This window comes from Nycticebus coucang, chromosome 13, assembly GCF_027406575.1.
Source record: "Nycticebus coucang isolate mNycCou1 chromosome 13, mNycCou1.pri, whole genome shotgun sequence".
In the NCBI taxonomy this organism is placed as follows: domain Eukaryota; kingdom Metazoa; phylum Chordata; class Mammalia; order Primates; family Lorisidae; genus Nycticebus; species Nycticebus coucang.
Genome location: NC_069792.1, coordinates 31,024,784 through 31,046,150, shown reverse-complemented (window position 1 = coordinate 31,046,150; position 21,367 = coordinate 31,024,784). Strand labels below are relative to the sequence as shown.

General features: G+C 40.7%; 1 protein-coding gene across 1 annotated transcript; it reads left to right on the top strand.

Moving 5' to 3' along the window:
• The first annotated feature begins 1,528 nt into the window (after positions 1–1,528).
• LOC128563308 (partitioning defective 6 homolog beta-like) lies at positions 1,529–18,054 on the top strand. The gene is made up of 2 exons (XM_053558650.1): positions 1,529–1,652; positions 16,820–18,054. The coding sequence occupies exons 1-2, from the start codon at positions 1,529–1,531 to the stop codon at positions 18,052–18,054; spliced, it is 1,359 nt and encodes a 452-aa protein (XP_053414625.1).
• The last annotated feature ends 3,313 nt before the right edge of the window (positions 18,055–21,367 follow it).

Below are 21,367 nucleotides of genomic sequence, written 5' to 3'. Positions count from 1 at the left end.
AAAAGAAGAGTTTTTCACTTCGATGAAGTTGAAGTTATCATTTTTTCCTTTTAGAGATTTGGTTTCAATTTTAAGAACTCTTCACCTAGCCCCAGGTCTCAAAGATTTTCTCCTATTCCTTACACATCTTTAAAAATATACAATGGATTTTCTCAATCCCTGAAGAAAACCTTTAATTGGTTTGCAACAGCATTTCAAATCAAATCCTATCTCGCTCTGCAGGGCGGTCAGTCCCTCCTTACTCTTTCAGAATCTCCTCCCATGGCCTTTCTGTCACTCGCCAGGGGCAATCCCAAGGACATTCTTTCTATTTTTCCATTTTTTCCCCATGCTGGGACATTATGCAGGCCTTTCTCTCTGTCCCAAATGCTCTCTATGTAGCAGGTTTCATCACACACTTTGGGACTCAGCTACATGTCACTATGTTTGCAAGACCATCTTGGATCACCCGGTCTATACACGTTCCACCGTTAGTTTTTATATCAACACCCAACCTTTATCAGTTAACTGCTGCTATATTTTAGCACTTTTTTCCATTCTTTGCTATTTAATTGTTTAGCATCTAGTCCCTCACCAGATTCTAAATTCTGCAAGAACAAGGACTCAGTCTTATCCCTCACACCGTCACCCAGTGCTCATTTCAGGGCTTAGCAAATACTATGCCCTCAGCAAATATTTGCTGAGAAAACTAATTAATGAGGACATTTTAAGAAAATCTTTTCCCTCAGTATACAGTATTTTCTGAGGAATTTCAAGAAGATGAAAAATTTCATTTGAGATCATAACTGCTTTGGACAAATTTCTTTTTAGATGAGCTCTTCTTATCCAGATGATCTTTATTTAGTCCCTAAAATTTGAAGTAGAAAGGAGATTTCAATAAAATTGTGCTATATAAAAAAAAAATTCTAGGCTGCAAAATAGTGTTTATGTGTCCTGTTTTCACTGAATTCCTACTATCCTGGTATCAAAGAAACTGTTTCTCTACTCAAGAATTTACAGTTCAGTGAGGGGGTGTGTGGGCAGATGGACAATGGAATCCATAATCAGAAAGCACTGTGAGAAGGACTCAAGATGCTCTTGGGACACCAGGGAAGTGCACCTTGCTCAGAATGGGGACTAGGGGCAGAGGGAATCACACAAGATTCTTCAAAGGAGACAACACTTGGCCTGAGCCTTAAAGGATACAGTGAAGTCAGCCAGGCAGAGATGCGGGGGGGAAAGGGAGGAGCTGGGGGTACCCCAAGGAACAGGAGGACCTGAGGCTATGGGGTGGTAGGCTCTGGATTGTGTGGGCCTTGTGTGCCAAGCTGTAGAGGAAGATTTGAAGGGTCCAGGAGCCTCACGACCACTGTATTCTTGAATGATCAATCTGTCCCTATTTGTAAGGATGGACAGGAGGCCGTGAGCCTGGAGCAAGCAGAGGCCATTACAGAGAAAGGCCCAAACTCAGGCAGTGACAGGGAAGCGAGGAAAAGGGTGCAGTTTGACTGATAGAGGGCAACCTGTATCAACAGCACTTGTTGACCAAATGGTAGACAAAGGGCATGATGAACAAGGGAGACTGGACCACAGGAAAGGGGAGAGAAGACATCCGCTTCAATCCCTCCACTCTCTGGGGGAGAAAATTCAGGAGGAGGAGCGAGCCACTTTGTGTAAGGGAGATTAAGAGTGAGGTGCCCCTGGGCCAGCCAGTGGGGAATGCCAATAAGACACATATCTAAGTCTGGAACTCAGATTGCATATCCTTTTAGAAATAATTTTCCCTGTGCAAATAACTGCTAGAACTGATTATTTTGGCCCCATAATATTAAAAATATTTAGGTACCCAAGATAATTTTTGCTGTTGGCTTGTGCTGGAAATCATGAGCATCACAGAGCACTTTGCATCCTTGGTCTGATGCGATGGATGAACGCTTTACAGTAGGAAATACTAAACTGTGAGCCTATAACATCTGAAGAGAGCTTAGAGTTATTTTTTGATGGAAACAGGGAAGTGAAATGAACTATGGAGTTCTGTTTCTTGGACCACTGGGGTTGGGCTCAATCCCACTCCCTTATTATATTGTTGCCAGAATACTTCATTAATCTGTTTAAGATAACCCATTTAGACAGAAATTTAAACCTATAAGCATTTTTGTTTTCCCATAATGAAGGACATAAGCATGTGTTTGAAAGAGTGAGTGTAACTGGGGTCTGGGTGGGGGGCATGAATCTCCTACGTATTCTTTTGAGCAATTTCAACACATTCTCCCACGAACCTAACACACAGCTTGTGGGCTGATACTGTAACCTGGAGCATGATAATTCACTGGCGTTAACCTAACCCAGTCTTACTGGGAACCCACATGTAAAGAGTGGCCCACCACAGGACACAGGTCAGCTGCTGCCTGGCACTCACAAGGAAGAGGAACAACGCGAGGATTCACTGAAGCCTGGAGCACCATGGCAAGCCTGAGGCTCAGTAGGAACTTGAAGCTGCTCCCAGGCCAGCCGGGCATCACGCTGGGAAGAAGGAGGCTGTTCTTTCTGGCAAAGAATATACTGTCTTGCAGAGTCTAAGAGGAAGGAATGGACCAGAAAATGGACTTTCCTGAAGTTTCATGCAACCGGCAAGAGTAGAGAACACACAGAATCCAAATCGACCTCTATGCCTCTTAGTGTTAGAATCAAATAAAGATAAGCCAGGTGAGACGGCACATGGTCTGTAGTCCCAGCTACACGAGAGGCTAAGGAGGGATGTTCACTGGAGGTCAGGAGCTCCAGGCTGTCGTGCACTGTGATTGTACCCGTGAGCAGCTACTACACTCCAACCTGGGCAACATAGCAAGATCCCATCTCAAAAAAAAAGAATCAAATAAACCTAAATAATAAAGAACACACACTAAGAATAACAACAGCAAAATGAACATACAAACACAAACTATTCAAGTACAGATGAGAACTATGTGGACAACTGGAAGCCTTTGTAAAAAAACCCTAAAAGCTGTCTCAGTACAGGTCAGCTGTGTATGATGAGAGTTCTGGGAAAGCTAGTGTAGATTTAAACTACATTCAGAATATTCTCAGGATTAGGGAGGAGGCATTTCTTTCCCCCAATGTTGATAGAAGTGGGATTCTATGTTTAAATTATATATGTGGGTAACATTTACTAAATGTTTAATATATATCAGCCAATGGGCCAAATGCTTCACATGATCCCACTTGATCCACACAGATCTCAGGGTATGTTCCATTGTATTTCACTTTTATGATTAAGGACACTGTCACTCAATGACATTGGACCAGGACATGCCAGTCTAGGGACAGACCTCAGTCTGTCTGACCAAACTCTTAGGTGGGAAATGAGATTTTTTTTTTTTTTTTTGAGACAGCAACTCACTTTGTTACCCCAGGTAGAGTGCTATGGCATTATTGCTTACAGCAACCTCAAACTCTTGGGCTCAAGCAATCCTCTTGTCTCAGCCTCCTGAGTAGCTAGAACTACAGGTGCTTGCCATATGCCCGGCTAGTTTTCCTGTTTTTAGACTCACTCTTGCTCAAGCTGGTTTCAAACTCTTGAAATCAAGCAGTTCGGCCTCCTCAGCCCACCAGATAGCTAGGATTATGGATGTGAGCCACCATGCCTGGCCCAGGAATGAGATCCTAGAAAGTGAACTATTGAAAAACTGGGGACCTAAAGAATACAGAGGACTGGGTTGGGAGGATCTAGGAAACCTAAAACACAAGAAACCACTGGAAAAACAAACACTGTTCAACAAGGAAAAGAGAAGAATACTCAAGCCCTTGTCCTCCCAGAGAAGAGGAATGAGACTCCACAGCATAGCAGGGGAGCAGACTTCCAGACAATCGCAGGGCCGGGGGTGGAGATGAGATCACTTTAAGGTGAAATTTCTGGCCTGGCGCAGTGGCTCATCCTGTAATTCTAACACTCTGGGAGGCCAAAGCAGGAGGGCTGCTTGAGGCCAGAATTTCAAGACGGGTCTGAGCAAGATTCAGATCCAGTTTCTACTAAAAATAGAAAAATTAGCCAGCATTGTGGCAGAGGCCTGTAGTCCCAGCTAACTGGGAGGCTGAGGCAAGAGGATCACTTGAGCTCAGGAGTTTGAGGTTGCTGTGAGCTATGATGATGCCACTGCACTCTAGCTGGGGCAACAGAGTGAAGCTCTGTCTCCAAAAAAAAAGATAAATTTTCTTTGTGTGTGTGCATAATTCACAGCAACCTCAAACTCTTGGGTTCAAGTAATCCTCTTGCCTCAGCCGCCCAGTTAGCTGGGACTATAAGCATTCTCCACAATACCTGGTTATTTTGTAGAGATGGGGTCTTGCACTTGCTCAGGCTGGTCTTAAACTCCTGAGCTCAGGCAATCCACCACCTCGGCCTCCCAGAGCCACCATGCCTGGCCCCAAGATGAATTTTCCATATGTAACAATCCCTATTGGTATTCAGAAATGGAACTGGCCTCCTTTCTGAGACACTGGGTGCCCATCTCAGCAAGGATTCCACAGGCAATAACTGATTATCTAGTGGGAATGGGCCCATGGACACTCAGTGCAAAAGCAAACGTAGGTCTGAAATTACTCTTGTGTTGTGCCCTCATACAGCATCAGTTTTTTTGTTTTTTTTTTTTTGTAGAGACAGAGTCTCACTTCATGGCCCTTGGTAGAGTACCGTGGCATCACACAACTCACAGCAACCTCCAACTCCTGGGCTTAAGCGATTCTCTTGCCTCAGCCTCCTGAGTAGCTGGGACTACAGGTGCCCGCCACAGCACCCAGCTATTTTTTTGTTGCAGTTTGGCCGGGGCTGGGTTTGAACCCGCCACCCTCGGCATATGGGGCCCGCGCCCTACTCACTAAGCCACAGGCACCGCCCAGCATCAGTTTTTAGAGGAGGCAAACATATCTACATAACAATATTCTGTAATTTGGCCCTTGGGCTAGGGAAGAAGAAAACTGAAGTCAGGTCTTAAGTAGCTGTAAGTAATGACAGTAATTAAGTCTGAAAAAATGCAGTGATGGCAGAGAATATGTGCAGTGAAACAAAATCAGTACTTTCTTTACAGAGGAAAAGAGGAAGTTAACAGCATGGAAGATTTATGGCATTTAAATGAAGATCTTGTATCTTCATGTTGCTTGATAAAAAACATAATAAATTTATTTTATGACATGGTAAAATAGTTTCTTAAAAGCAAAGTTAAACAAGGAACTTCAATCGGCTTCTTTTAAAAAGATTTAGCAGAGCCCTCATCTAATAATATATTAGGATAACATATATTACACCTTTGGTTCTCTTTACCTTGCTAATCCCAGAGCAAACAAAAACCTCATGGCCAGCAGTAGTATTCCCATTTCCTGAAAGTACACATATGATAAGAGTAGCAATTAAGCATTTTACTGCCCATCATATATTAACAAAAGTAAATTAGCAATTAAAACACAGAGTTACATATTATTAGATTGGCAAGCATTCTTTTTTGGTAGTGATGGGTTTTTCCTGTCTTAGAAGCTGAATGGCAGAAATTATGACCATCAACTTAAACAGATAACTAAGTTAAGCAATCTTGAGTGCTCTATCATATACGTTTATTTAGAGGTAAGAAGAGTTTCATTAGCCATAAAGTTTTTAGTAATTCTGAGTTTAGTCTCAAAGCAAGGATAACTCTGTAGCCAAATCTGAGAAGAGTGAGAATTTGGTTCATAACCAGTGATGTAAAACATTTTCTAATAAGAATGAAATTTTATTTTTCACTTCACCCAGAGGTTTTACACAACCCTCTTCCAAGCTCAGAATATTTAGTCAACTGTGGTGGTTTTAAAGATGTGTTTACCAATTCTTTGAAACTCTTCTCCTCAAGAGATAGAAGAGATGGATTCAGTTTTATAAAGACTGTCATGTCTGTCTCTCTTTCAACTCTCTGGGGTAAACTACAGCAGGGCAGCCCAGTGGAGATTCTCACATGGTAAGAAAGTATTAAAGCCTCCAGCCAACAGCCACTTGAGTGAGATTGGGAGTGAAAACTCCCGCTCCTGGGAGTTTTGCAGATGCGCAGCCGCAGCTGATAGCTTGACACGTCCTGGGCCTGAGAAACCTCCATAAGCTCTCTCAGGATTCCTGACTCTCAGAAACTGTGTGAGATAATTTACGTTTGTTGCTTCAAAATGCAAAATTGTAGGGTAATCTCTTATGCAGCGATGGATTATTAATACACTGTGAAAGAAAGATAATTTCATCTAAACTGAAAAGAAAAAGTCCCACATGACCAGGGGCAGGTAGTGGGAGAGAAGCAATGGGAAATTAAACATGACAACCAACCCAAACCCCGCTAAAATTGACCACTCTGTATCGTGGTGGTATCAGCCTGGTAATGAATCCATCACAGTAGTCCCCCTTTGGGTGCGGTTTTGCTTTCCATGTTACCCTCAGTCAACTGTGTTCCAAAAATACTAAACTCCAGAAATGAACTATTCATAGGTTTTAAATTGTGCCTGCTCTCAGTGGTCTGAGGCAATCTAGTGCCATCCTGCTCCCTCCGGCCTGAGGCCTGAATCTTCCCTTTGTGAGCCGATTCATGCTGTTTAGTCACTTTGGGGCTTTCTGAATCATCAGAACTACTGTCTTGGGTATTCCAATGTGTGTTCAACTTATTTATTTTTTTTTTTATTGTTGGGGATTCATTGAGGGTACAAAAAACCAGGTTACACTGACTGCATTTGTTAGGTAAAGTCCCTCTTACAATCGTGTCTTGCTCCCAAAAGGTGTGGCACACACCAAGGCCCCACCCCCCTCCCTCCTTCCCTCTCTCTGCTCCTCCTTCCCCCACCCCTCCCTCCTTCTTTCTCTCTCTGCTCTCCCCTTCCCCCACCCCCACCATGTCCTTAATTGTCTTCATATCAAAATTGAGTACATAGGATTCATGCTTCTCCATTCTTGTGATGCTTTACTAAGAATAATGTCTTCCACTTCCATCCAGGTTAATACAAAGGCTGTAAAGTCTCTGTTTTCTTAATGGCTGAATAGTATTCCATGGTGTACATATACCATAGCTTGTTAATCCATTCCTGGGTTGGTGGACATTTAGGCTGTTTCCACATTTTGGTGATTGTAAATTGAGCTGCAATAAACAGTCTAGTGCAAGTGTCCTTATGATAAAAGTATTTTTTTCCTTCTGGGTAGATGCCCAGTAATGGGATTGCAGGATCAAATGGGTGGTCTAGCTTGAGTTCTTTGAGGTTTCTCCATACTTCCTTCCAGAAAGGTTGTACTAGTTTGCAGTCCCACCAGCAGTGTAAAAGTGTTCCCTTCACTCTACATTCACGCCAGCATCTGCAGTTTTGAGATTTTGTGATGTGGGCCATTCTTGCTGGGGTTAGATGGTATCTCAGGGTGGTTTTGATTTGCATTTCTCTAATAAATAGGGATGGTGAGCATTTTGTCATATGCTTGTTAGCCATTCGTCTGTCTTCTTTAGAGAAGGTTCTATTCATGTCTCTTGCCCATTGATATATGGGATTGTTGGCTTTTTTCATGTAGATTAATTTGAGTTCTCTATAGATACTAGTTGTCAGGCTTTTGTCTGATTCAAAATATGCAAATATCCTTTCCCATTGTGTAGGTTGTCTATTTGCTTTAGTCGTTGTCTCCTTAGCTATACAGAAGCCTTTCAGTTTAATTAAGTCCCATTTGTTTATTTTTGTTGTTGTTGCAATTGCCATGGCAGTCTTCCTCATAAAGTCTTTCCCCAGGCCAATATCTTCCGGTGTTTTTTCTATGCTTTCTTTGAGGATTTTTGTTGTTTCATGCCTTAAATTTAAGTCCTTTATCCATCTTGAATCAATTTTTGTGAGTGGAGAAAGGTGTGGGTCCAATTTCAGTCTTTTACATGTGGATATCCAGTTCTCCCAGAACCATTTATTGAATAGGGAGTCTTTCCCCCAAGGTATGATCTTCTTTGGTTTATCAAAGATTAGGTAGTTGTAAGATGTTAGTTTCATTTCCTGGTTTTCTATTCAATTCCAAATGTCTATGTCTCTATTTTTGTGCCAGTACCATGCTGTCTTGACCACTATGGCTTTGTAGTACAGCCTAAAATCCAGTATGGTGATGCCCCCAGCTTTATTTTTATTACCAGAAACTGCCTTATCTATACAGGGTTTCTTCTGGTTCCATAAAAACACAGAATCATTTTTTTCCAAATCTTGAAAGTACAATGTTGGTATTTTAAATGGCATTGAATAGGTAGATTGCTTTGGGAAGTATAGACATTTTAGCAATGTTGATTCTTCCCAGCCATAAGCATTGTACATTATTACATTTGTTAATACCCTCTGCTATTTCCTTTCTTAGGATTTCATAATTTTCTTTATAGAGGTCCTTTACATCCTTTGTTAGGTATATTCCTAGGTATTTCATTTTCATTGAAGCTATGGTGAAAGGAGTTGTGTCCTTAATTAGCCTCTCATCTTGACTGTTATTGGCGTATACAAAGGCAACTGATTTGTGGACGTTGATTTTATATCCTGAAACATTACTGTATTTTTTTAATCACTTCCAGGAGTCTCATGGTTGAGTATTTGGGGTTCTCTAAGTATAAGATCATGTCATCAGCAAAGAAGGAGAGTTTGACCTCCTCTGCTCCTATTTGGATTCCCTTTATTTCCTTGTCTTGCCTAATTGTATTGGCTAGAGCTTCCAGCACTATGTTGAAAAGTAATGGTGACAGAGGGCAACCTTATCTGGTTCCAGTTCTCAGAGGAAAAGCTTTCAGTTTTACTCCATTCAGCAAAATATTAGCTGTGGGTTTGTCATAGATAGCTTCAATCAATTTCAGAAATGTGCCACCTATGCCTATACTCTTCAGTGTTCTAATTAGAAAAGGATGCTGGATTTTATCAAATGCTTTTTCTGCATCTATTGAGAGAATCATATGGTCTTTATTTTTGCTTCTGTTAATATGGTGGATAACATTTATGGACTTGCATATGTTAAACCAGCCTTGTGGATGGCACCTGTGGCTCAGTGAGCAGGGCGCTGGCCCCATATACCGAGGGTGGCGGGTTCAAACCCAGCCCTGGCCAAACTGCAACAAAAAAATAGCCGGGCATTGTGGCGGGTGCCTGTAGTCCCAGCTACTCGGGAGGCTGAGGCAGGAGAATCGCCTAAGCCCAGGAGTTGGAAGTTGCTGTGAGCTGTGTGACGCCATGGCACTCTAACGAGGGCAATAAAGTGAAACTCTTGACTCTACAAAAAAAAACAAAACCAGCCTTGCATATCTGGGATGAAACCTACTTGATCATGATGTATGACTTTTTTGATGATAAGCTGTAATCTATTGGCTAGGATTTTGTTGAGAATTTTTGCGTCTATATTTATTAATGAAATTGGTCTGAAATTCTTTTTAGGTGGGTCTTTTCCTGGTTTTGGTATCAGGGTGATGTTTGCTTTATATAACATGTTGGGGAAGATTCCTTCCTTATCAATTTTTTTGAATAATTTCTGCAGTATAGGAATAAACTCTTCCTTGATAGTTTGATAGAATTCTGGTGTGAAGCCATCTGAACCAGGGCATTTTTTTGCTGGAAGCTTTTTTGTTGTTTCTTTAATCTCAGTGCATGAAATTGGTCTGTTCAGAAGTTCTATTTCTTCCTGGCTAAGTCTAGGGAGAGGGTGTGATTCCAAATATTGATCCATTTTCTTCACATTGTCAAATTTCTGGGCATAGAGTTTCTGGTAGTATTCAGAGATGATCTCTCGTATATTTGTGGCATCAGTTGTTATTTCCCCTTTATCATTTCTCCTTTTTTTTTTTTTTCCTTTTGTGATTTTTGGCCAGGGCTGGGTTTGAACCCGCCATCTCCGGCATATGGGATCGACGCCCTATTCCTTGAGCCACAGGCACTGCCCCACCCTTTATCATTTCTGATTGAGGTTACTAGAGATTTTACTTTTCTATTTCTAGTTAGTATGGCCAATGGTTTATCTATTTTATTTATTTTTTCAAAAAACTAACTCCTTGTTTCATTAATTTTCTGAATGATTCTTTTGTTTTCAATTTCATTGATCTCTGATTTAATTTTGGATATTTCTTTTCTTCTACTGGGTTTAAATTTAGATTGTTCTTCTTTTTCCAATTCCATAAGATGGCTTGTGAGTTTTTTGATGTGCTCTCTTTCTGTTTTTCGAATGTAGGCATCTAAAGTGATAAATTTTCCTCTCAAAACTGCTTTTGCAGTATCCCACAGGTTTTGGTAGCTTGTGTCATCATTGTTATTATGCTCAAGGAAGTTAGTGATTTCCTGTTTTATTTCTTCCTGCACCCAACTGTCATTCAATAGAAGGTTGTTTAATTTCCATGCCTTTGTGTGGGGTTGAAGGTTTTTGTTGGAGTTGAGTTCCACCTTTAGTGCCTTGTGGTCTGAGAAGATACAAGGTAAAATTTCAATTCGTTTGATTCTGTTGATATTTGTTTTGTGTCCTAGAATATGATCAATTTTAGAGAATGTTCCATGGGTTGATGAGAAGAATGTATATTCTTTATCTTTGGGATGGAGTGTTCTATATGCGTCTTTCAAGCACGGTTGTTCCAGGGTCTCGTTTAAGTCCCTTATATCTTTGTTTAATTTCTGTTTAGAGGATCTGTCCAGCTCTGTAAGAGGAGTGTTAAAGTCCCCTGTTATTATGGTATTATAGGATATCATATTGGTCTGGCTGAGTAAGGTTTGTTTCAAAAATCTGGCAGCATTTAAATTGGGTGCATAAATATTTAAAATTGAATTGTCTTTTTGTTGTATTTTTCCCTTGATCAATGTAAAGTTACCATCTTTGTCTTTTTTGACTGTAGTTGCTTTAAATCCACATGTATCTGAAAATAAGATCGCAACTCCTCTTATCTTCTGAATTCCATTTGCCTGAAAAATTATCTTCCAACCCTTAACTTGGAGTTTCTTTTTTTTTTTTTTTTGTAGAGACAGAGTCTCACTTTATGGCCCTCGGTAGAGTGCCGTGGCATCACACAGCTCACAGCAACCTCCAACTCCTGGGCTTAAGCGATTCTCTTGCCTCAGCCTCCCAAGTAGCTAGGACTACAGGCGCCTGCCACAATGCCCGGCTATTTCTTGGTTGCAGTTCAGCCGGGGCTGAGTTTGAACCCGCCACCCTCAGTATATGGGGCCGGCGCCTTACCGACTGAGCCACAGGCGCTGCCCTTAACTTGGAGTTTTAATTTGTCTTTTGAAGCGAGGTATGTTTCCTGCAGACAGCAAATGGATGGCTTGTGTTTTTTAATTCAGTTAGCCAATCTATGCCTCTTCAGTGGGGAATTCAAGCCAGTAACATTTATTGAGATAATTGATAAGTGTGGTAGTGTTCTATTCATCTTATTTTGATGAATAGAGTCTACTGCTTAGTTTTATCTTTTGCATCAGTGTGGAAGTTAAATTCTGTCCTTTAATTGCTGAGTTCTTCCTTTGCTGTTGATCCATTGTGATGGTTAGTGTGTAGAACAGGTTGAAGTATTTCCTGTAGAGCTGCTCTTGTGGCGAATTTCCTCAATGTTTCTATATCCATAAATGATTTGATTTCTCTGTCAATTTTAAAGCTTAGCTTAGCAGGATATAGAATTCTGGGATGAAAATTGTTCTGTTTAAGTATATTAAAGGTAGATGACCACTGTCTTCTTGCTTGGAAAGTTTCATTAGAGAAGTCTGCAGTCACCCTAATAGATTTACCCCCGTAGGTCAATTGGCACTTATTCCTGGCAGCTTGTAGAATCTTTTCTTTTGTCTTGACTTGGGACACTTTCATCACAGTGTGTCTTGGGGAAGCTCGGTTAGAGATGAGGCAACCTGGAATCCAATATCCCCCTGAAAGGAGTGTGTCAGAATCTTCAGTGATGTTTGGGAATTTTTCTTTTATAATATTCTCTCATATGGCTTCCATTTCCCTGGGGCATTCTTTTTCCTTTTTTTTTTGAAGATCAGCAAGGTTATTTTAATACAGATGTGATACAGAATGTTTAATTACAGCAGGGCAGTGATCCCAGTTAAATAAAAACCTTTATTTTCCCAAATATAAAATCACTAAATTAATATCTTCAAAGAAAATATAACATGGTGAAAGCTTTAAATTATACCACCATTCACCATAGGGTTTATAATTCACCAATGACATACTCTATCATTTTGGCAAAATGACGAAAGTTTTTGAACTGTCTATAAACCTAATATAGCAAAGACTATATACATCTCCATATTGCACTTCTTTTATGTACAAGAATAAAACAGTGAAGTGTACTGCATATACTAAGGACAACACAAATCTGTCACAATTAAACTTAATGCAGAAGCTGATTTGAATATTAAAAAATGTAGAAATGTGGCATTCTTCTTCCCCTTCTGTGATATCTATCACTCATATGTTTGAACACTTCATAAAGTCCCATAATTCTGTCAGTGAACATTCTACTTTCTCTCTCTTCTTTTCTGCCTCTTTAACTATCTGAGTTATCTCAAGAGCTTTGTCCTCTACCTCTGAGATTCTTTCTTCTACATGGTCTAATCTGTTTTTGATACTTTCTATTGCATCTTTAAGTTCCCTAATTCACTGCTTCAGTTCCTTGAGCACTGCTATATCCTTTCTATATTCTTCATATCATTCATCTCTTATTTGATTCTGTTTTTGGATTTCCTTTTGGTTATTTTCCACTTTATCAGTGGTTTCCTTCATTGTTTTCATCATTTCCTTCATTGTTTTCATCATGTGTATTCTAAATTCCCTTTCTGTCATTTCTAACATTTCTTTATAGGTGGAATCCTCTGCAGTAGCTACCTCATGGTCCCTTGGAGGAGTTGCTCTGGACTGGTTCTTCATGTTGCCAGGATTTTTCTGCTGATTCTTCCTCATGAGTGATTTCTTTTGTCTGTTTCCTTGCCCTAGTTTTCCTTTCAGTTCCTCTTGCTCTTTAAGTTGCCATGCCTCTGGACCAGGATTTTGATGAGTCTGTACCCAGATGCAAGGAAGCTGTTACTCAGCCGCCATCTTGCTCCTCCTTCAAGTCACCCTTACTTTATTAATGTCCCCAAAGAGCAAGAGTTGTGATGCTGGCATATCATTATAATTATTCTATTTTATTCTTAGCTATTGCTGTTAAGCTCTTACTGTGCCTGATTTATAAATTAAATTTTATCATAGAAATATATATATACAGAAAAAAAAAATGTATGTCCTTACTATCTGCCATCTCACATATCCACTGGGTATCTCAGAATGTGACCATCAGAATAATAAGGGAGGCTACCATCCTAGAATGATAGAATGTCAGAACTGCAAGGAGCCTGAGTTTGCCCTTCATTTTACAAAAGAGGCAGCCCAGGCCAGGCACAGTGGCTCACACCTGTAATTCTAGCACTCTGGGAGGCCGAGGTGGGTGGATTCGCTGGGCTCAGGAATTCAGACTCTGTTCTCTAAAAAGAGCTGGACATTGTGAAGGAGGCCTATAGTCCCAGCTACTCAGGAGGCTAAGGTAAGAGGATCACTTGAGCCCCAACAGTGACACAGTGAGACTATGTCTCCAAAAAAAAAGGAAGCGCAGAGCTAAATCAAGCCACCTCCATCTACACACCTTGGTGTTGACAGAGCCAACACCAGAACTTTACTTTCTGGATTTTCAGGCCTGCATCATTGCTACTACTTTTTAATAAAATGTCCAGGAAAACCACAGGGCCAGCCAAACTGGTTGAGAATGACAGCTGGGTAATAGGCTGACAGCAAGAAGTGTCCCAAGCTAAAGGGAATGCCTTGCTCTCTCCAAGAATGGAAGACATCAGCAAAGTTTTGAGACATAAAAGAGTTTTAAGAAATTGTTTCCACATTTTCATTTTGTAAATTGGGATACAGTCTAATTTTCTTATATGCAATGTGTGTTTGCCACTTGGTTACCGTGGGCTGGCCTCCTCAGTTGGGACTCCTACCTGCCAGCAGGAGCCCTTCACAGCCTCATGTTCACACAGCTTCACTGGAACTGTGGGAGGAAGGTGGCACATGGCCTCGATGATGCAGGGGCAGCACATAAAGCACCTACTCTGGGGATAGGCTGGAGAAGACAGGCAGCCCTGGAGTTACAAACATATGACTTACACACAACTCACACTGATAATTTGGGTTTTTTGAGACAGAGTCTCACTCTGTTGCCCAAAGTAAGAGTACCATGTCATCAGCTTAGCTCACAGCAACCTCAAACTCCTGGGCTTACATGATCCTCCTGCCTCAGCCTCCTGAGTAGCTGGCTGCAGGTGCTCGCCACAATGCACAGTTAATTCTTCTATTTTTAGTAAAGATAGGGTCTTGCTCTGGCTCAGTCTGCTCTCCAACTCCTCAGCTCAAGTGATCCTCCTGCTTTGGCCTCCCAGAGTGTTAGAATTACAGGCATGAGCCATCGTGTCTGGCCTCTGATAATTTTTTTTTTTTTTGACAAAACTTCATTTGGGATTAGAATTATAGGCAATCTATTTAAATTTACATGGATTTCCACAAAAGGCTGCAATCATTTCACAAGCCCAAACTATCCCCAAGTAAAGGGTTTATTTGCATGAGCTTCTGTGGCTATATATGCAAACTTCAGTAACAGCTGAGACAAAATCAAGAGGAAAACATGTAGTTATTAGAAAGATAGATGGCTGTTTGACTATGATAGTGTTCAAAGGTGTCTTTCCAATGGCTTTGTGGTACTAAATGAATGGAGGCAATGACATGGCCTAGTGGTTCCTCTAGGCTACCCAAAGGGAATATTCTGCAACAAAGCAAATAAACTGAACAAACATTTGTGGAGGCAACAGATGCCACTTCTTCTGAGGAATGCTTCCCATTCCATAGCTTTCTGCTATTGGAACACTCTGTGAGTTATAATTGACTCTGCATTGTTCTTCTTCATTCCTTACTTAGTTTGTGTGATATTCTACCCCCTCTCCCTCTTTACCTGGAAATTCTTTTTTAGAAATATAGATGAACTATACTTTCATTTTCCTGGGCATACAATAAAAATAAAATGGCAGGAGAGTATGTATATCTATTAAGAAGACATGTAACAGATTTTTTTTTTTTTTTTTTTTTGTAGAGACAGAGTCTCACTGTACCGCCCTCGGGTAGAGTGCCGTGGCGTCACACGGCTCACAGCAACCTCTAACTCTTGGGCTTACGCGATTCTCTTGCCTCAGCCTCCCGAGCAGCTGCATGTAACAGATTTGACAAGTCATTTTCCCACTAATTTTATATCTGCCATTTTTCTGATATTTGCAGAAATGTGAAGGCTCATGTATGTGACTGCCAGGAAGCAGTTAACAAATTTTCTCCGTTTGTTCAAGCAAGAAGAGTGGTTATCCAGCAAGTGGCAGCAAACAGCTTATGGATTCATCTCTTCTAATTTTCCAACTCTCAGATTCTTATGAATGAAGCAGAATCATTGATTGAGCACTAGAAATGAATATGAAAGTGGAGGATGCACATTGTGAATCTCCTAAGCAGCAAATATGAATCCATCACTTCCTTCTCTCCAAGTTTTTCAAGGCAACAGAGTCTACTGATGCGTGAGCACTCAAAACACACCAGACGGCGTTTTCCACATGACTTCATTCTTTTTTAGACACAACGAGCAGGTTTTGAGGACTTACTATGAGCATTTTAAATTCATACCACTGTGTCGCCAGCATTTCGGAATTGCAGACTACTTGTCTAAAACAAAATGAGAAGTGAAAAATGCTAAATGACTGTCATGGTCACCACATGTCCAAGATTTTCTGAGACAGTCCCAATTTTAAAGATGTTTACATTTTTATTTCTTTAATTATACTTTTTTATCAAGTTGTGCATTCAGGTTTGAAAAATACGTTTTTGGGGCAGCGCCTGTGGCTCAGTGAGTAGGGCGCTGGCCCCATAAACCGATGGTGGTGAGTTCAAACCCGGCCACGGCCAAACTGCAATAAAAAAAAATAGCCGGGCACTGTGGCAGGCACCTGTGGTCCCAGCTACTGGGAGGCTGAGGCAGGAGAATCGCCTAAGCCCAAGAGCTGGAGGTAGCTGTGAGCTGTGACGTCACAGCACTCTACAGAGGGTGACAAGATGAGACTCTGTCTCAAAAAAAAAAAAAAAGGAAGAAAGAAAAAAATGTTTTTGAAAAGACCTACTGTTATTCTTAGGTATATGTTAAATTATAGTCTCCAGAATCAAAGAAAGTATTTTTAGACTATTACATGAATGGTTTCTTGATTATCCAAAGAAAAGTAAATTTCTTTCTTACAAATTATGAGAAAATACCCCGAACAGCATAATTCTTGGCTTAAGATTGATGATTGCGTTAGCAATTTTCACATTATTGTAATTGTGTTAATGCACTGGGATTTTACAATTGAAAATTACTTGACTACAACATGCAGACACAATAAAATACTTCTGAAGGACATTCAAGAGGTAGCTTTTTAGCTTAACTCTATTTTTGTTGCTGTTTCTTAGAATCTGAAACTGTTAAAGTTCTAGAATGTACACAATACAAAGTTACCAATCAGGAACAATTAGACCACACTTGATTCTAATGATCATGAGATGACTTGGGAAACAACTGCCTTTAAAATACAAGGAGCTGGCCTCCGCTCCGCGCCCCGCCCCCTACACACACACACACACACTACTGTCGCCGCGGTCGCGGAGGCCCGGAGGGAGGGAGTCGCGTCCCCGCTCGCCGCACCGCCAGTCCGACCCTCGGTCCCGCCGCGTGAGCAACCAGCCGAGTGGAGCTCAGCTCAGCCGCCCGAGCTGCGGCCTCCCGCTCTGCAGGTGCCTGCGAGGAGGCGCCGGGGCCGCAGCCGCGATCCGCGCCCGCTGGCGGAGCACTAGCTCCTCGCGCTCCTGAGGGACTGCCCGGCCCATGGGGGCCGCCGCGGGGCCCGGCGCTCAGCATGAACAGCAGGCACCGGGCCGGGAGCGGCTGCCTGGGCACCGTGCAGGTGAAGAGCAAGTTTGGAGCTGAATTTCGTCGATTTTCACTGGAGAGATCAAAACCTGGGAAATTTGAGGAATTTTATGGATTACTGCAATATGTTCATAAGATACCCAATGTTGATGTTTTAGTAGGCCACGCAGACATCCATGGAGACTTACTGCCTATAAATAATGATGATAGTTACCACAAAGCTGTGTCAACAGCCAACCCACTGCTTAGGATCTTTATACAAAAGAAGGAAGAAGGGGACTATAGTGCCTTTGGTACAGACACACAAACAAAGAAGAAGAACGTTATAACCAATGTGTTGCGTCCTGACAACCACAGAAAGAAGCCACACATAGTCATTAGTATGCCCCAAGACTTTAGACCTGTGTCTTCTATCATAGATGTGGATATTCTCCCAGAAACACATCGCAGGGTTCGTCTTTACAAATACGGCACGGAGAAACCCCTGGGATTCTACATCCGGGATGGCTCCAGTGTCAGGGTAACACCACATGGCTTAGAGAAGGTCCCAGGGATCTTTATATCCAGGCTTGTCCCAGGAGGTCTGGCTCAAAGCACAGGACTATTGGCTGTTAATGATGAAGTTTTAGAAGTTAATGGCATAGAAGTTTCAGGGAAGAGTCTTGATCAAGTAATCGACATGATGATTGCAAACAGCCACAACCTCATCATAACATTGAGACCAGCAAACCAGAGGAATAATGTTGTCAGGAACAGTCGGACTTTAGGCAGCTCTGGCCAGTCTATGGATAATAGCCTTCTTGGCTATCCACAGAAGATGGAACCAAGTTTTGAGCCAGAGAATGAAGACAGTGATGAAGATGACATTATTATTGAGGACAGTGGTGTGCCACAACAGATTCCAAAAGCTGTTCCCAATACCGAGAGCCTGGAATCATTAACGCAAATAGAGCTCAGTTTTGAGTCTGGACAGAATGGTTTTATTCCCTCTAATGAAGTGAGCTTAGCACCTGTAGCAAGTGGCACAAACACAGAATTTGAACCATATGCTCCAGATCAGAAACTCTTCGAAGAAGATGGGACAATCATAACATTGTGAAACCCTGTGTGCATGTTTTCTGAGGGAGGACGCCGTGGGGACTTGTGCATTTGGCCAGTTTAAAGCGCATGTATCTCTGACCAGTGATGTGGAATGGGCATGAGAAAATATTGCAAGCTTAGACTATTGTTAAAATAGTAGTTTGATAATTGTTAATATAAATTTTGGTGGATCAGAGGTGAATTTAAGTCTAAAACAAAGGGGCCTTTGCTAATGAAATTACGTGCTTTGGTTATTTTGTCTGTGGAGAACTGGATGTTGAAGCACATTCTCAGAACTGTGTGACAGGACTGGATCATTTCTGCTTGAAGTGGTTGCATATTAAACCTGCTGTGCAGAGCCCACTTATTTTTTCCTTTATATTTTAAAAATTCTAATGTGAAGAAGTCTGATCCTATCTCTCTTGGTACGTTGCGGGCCTCAGCTATTACGTTTCGGTGTCTTATTTTGATTTTTTTTCAATGCTGTTCCTCCATTACTAATTGTAACAAATTGTTTTGTAAATGCATTTTTTTTTTTTTTTTAGAGACAGAGTCTCACTTTGTCCCCCTCAGTAAAGTGCTGTGGCGTCACAACTCACAGCAACCTCCAGCTCCTGGGCTTAGGTGATTCTCTGGCCTCAGCCTCTGGAGTAGCTGGGACTATAGGCGTCCACAATGCCTGGCTATTTTTTGTTGCAGTTTGGCTGGGGCCAATTTCAAACCCGCCACTCTCAGTATATGGGGCCAGCACTCCACTCACTGAGCCACAGGCACTGCCCATGCATTTTTTTTCCTAATTTCTAAGAAATCAAATGACTTGGCTGTTTTTAGGAGTTTCTTGTCATGTGAAGCATCAAAGCATCAAAGCTGTGCTCCTGAGTGATGACACTCTGTAGCAGTTGTGCAACTTGGTGTTTGTTCATCCCGTTGCCTTCATATTTACAAACTAATTCCATGTGGGTATGATTTATGTTTTAAAGGCAATTCCGGTGACTCTGGAAATAATGGGAGACTCTGCTCTAACCTCTTTCTTCTTTCCTCATTCCCAATCTCACTGGAAATCATTCTGTTCGTTGTTAGTGTCTTTTGTTGGTGTCCTTTTATACTCTTAATGTATTCAGTTTCAGATCATTTTGGATGAAAAATATACCCAAATTAAGAGATTTTTACACACAGGACAAACTTGTGCACTTTTTATACAAAAAAGTTGGGTTTTCCTTTGACAGGATTTATAGAAACACTGCCTACACTTTATGAAAAATATGTAGTATTCTCCTATGACAGGTAAGATGTTTCACTATTAATTTTATGAGGTTATTTATTACTTCCTAATAGTGCATCCACTTAGAACATGTCAAGAGTGAGGCTGCTTACAATCATTCCTCGCCTGATTTCACTGTACAATGTGCACAAGCAAATGGTATGCTTGTATATAGAAACTAAGAATATTACAAAGTACATAAGTTCCCTGTGGCTTGTGAAGAGTTACTTATTAATTAATTTTATGGTAGGGCTAGTATGAATACCTTTTTAACAACTGTGCACTATTAAAACAATGAAGATTCAAATGATTCCCTTTTGAAGGATGTTTTCTCTATATGGTAAAATATATGAAGAAGTCTTAATTAAATGAAGATCACTTAACTTGGAATACTTCAATGCATTTTGTTCACATTACCATTATGCATATTATCAGTGAACTATTAGCTGCACATTATATAATACAATGTACTTTCTGTTGAATTCACCATTCTTCCATTTATATACCACTTTATTTTTAATGGCATTCCGCTTTAACATTCTGTGGGTCTTATAAGTTTGACTCTTGAATGGCAAAATAATGTTAGTATGTAGAAGGTTAAATTTCATTTATACTATAAGTGGTGCAGGGGTTCAACATTATAAGTAAAAATATTTTTACACACTACCTCTTTTTTTTAAACAAAGCTTTAACATCAGAACTTTTCTCTTGGGGGAAAAATACTTCAGGGCTTGACTTTTTGTACCAATTTTAACTGTAAAATACAGATTTATCTTGTATGCATTTGTGAAAATGGAAATCCAAACTGCTAGTGCTTCTTATTTTAAATATCCCGGGTATATGTCAGTGGTGTTTCCAACTAGATTTCTGTCATTTAAATTATTGGTGAAATAATTGATTACTGGACATATTGTAAAACCAGTATTGGTTATACAATAAAATATTAATTCATTAGTAGAATCAATTACTTCAAGTGTACCATATTAACAAAATTCAGTGGGTCCAGTGTAAAATTTTATAGTACTAAATGTCAAGCCTAACTGTGAATTTTGTTCTGTATCTTAAGTAAATTTAGGATAATGTCCTTGAGCTATCAACAAAACATATGTACTTTTGTGAACTATGAATTTTCTAATTAAATTTTGCATGCTATAACATGATTTTTACATGAATGATACTTTGTATAAACTATCAAATGTCAGTATTTTACTACAATTTTATTATAAAATGTACATTATCACTAAATGAATAAAGATAGACTTGTATAAAGAAAAAAATATAAGGAGCTGTTAAATTTTTCTTTCTTTCTTTCTTTCTTTTTTTGAGACTGAGTCTCACTCTGTCAATCTGGGTAGAGTGCAGTGTTGTCATCATAGCTCGCTGCAACCTCAAACTCCTGGGCTCAAGCAATTCTCTGCCTCAGCCTCCTGAGAAGCTGGGACTACAGGTGAGTGCAACCATGCCTAGCTAAATTCCCTATTTTTTATAAACATGGGGTCTCGCTATGTTGCTGAGGTTGGTCTTGGACCTCTGGACCTCAAGCGATCCTTCTAGCTTGGCCTCCCAAAGTGCTAGGATTGTAGGTGTGAGCCACTGCACCAACCAGGGTTAGTGCCTGTGGCTCAAAGGGGTAGGGCGCTGGCCCCATATGCCTGAGGTGGTGGGTTCAAACCCAGCCCCAGCCAAAAAAAAAAAACTGCAAAAAAAAAAAAAATTTATGAAAATAATTTTTTTTTTTGAGATAAAATCTCACTCTGTTACCCCTGGGTAGAATGCTGTGGCATCATAGCTCACCATCCTCTTGCCTCAGTCTCCCTAGTAGCTGGGACTACAGATGCCCACCACAATACCTGTTTTTGTTTTTGTTTTTTTTGAGATGAGGTCTTGCTCTTGCTCAGGCTGGTCTTGAATTCCTGAGCTCAAGCAATCCACCTGCCTCAGTCTCCCAGAGTGCTAGGACAATTAATTTTTTTATTTTTAGAGATGGAGTCTCACTCTGTCATCCAGGCTAGGGTACAGTGATGCAATCATAGTTCACTGTAACATTTAACTCCTGGGCTCAAGCAATCCT

Bases quoted from the DNA above. Each gene is read 5' to 3' on its own strand.
- LOC128563308 (XM_053558650.1), top strand. From the start codon at position 1,529: ATGGTAGACAAAGGGCATGATGAACAAGGGAGACTGGACCACAGGAAA. The intron at 1,653-16,819 runs GTAAGGGAGATT...CCCGCTCTGCAG, and splicing joins GGAGGAGCGAGCCACTTTGT to GTGCCTGCGAGGAGGCGCCG.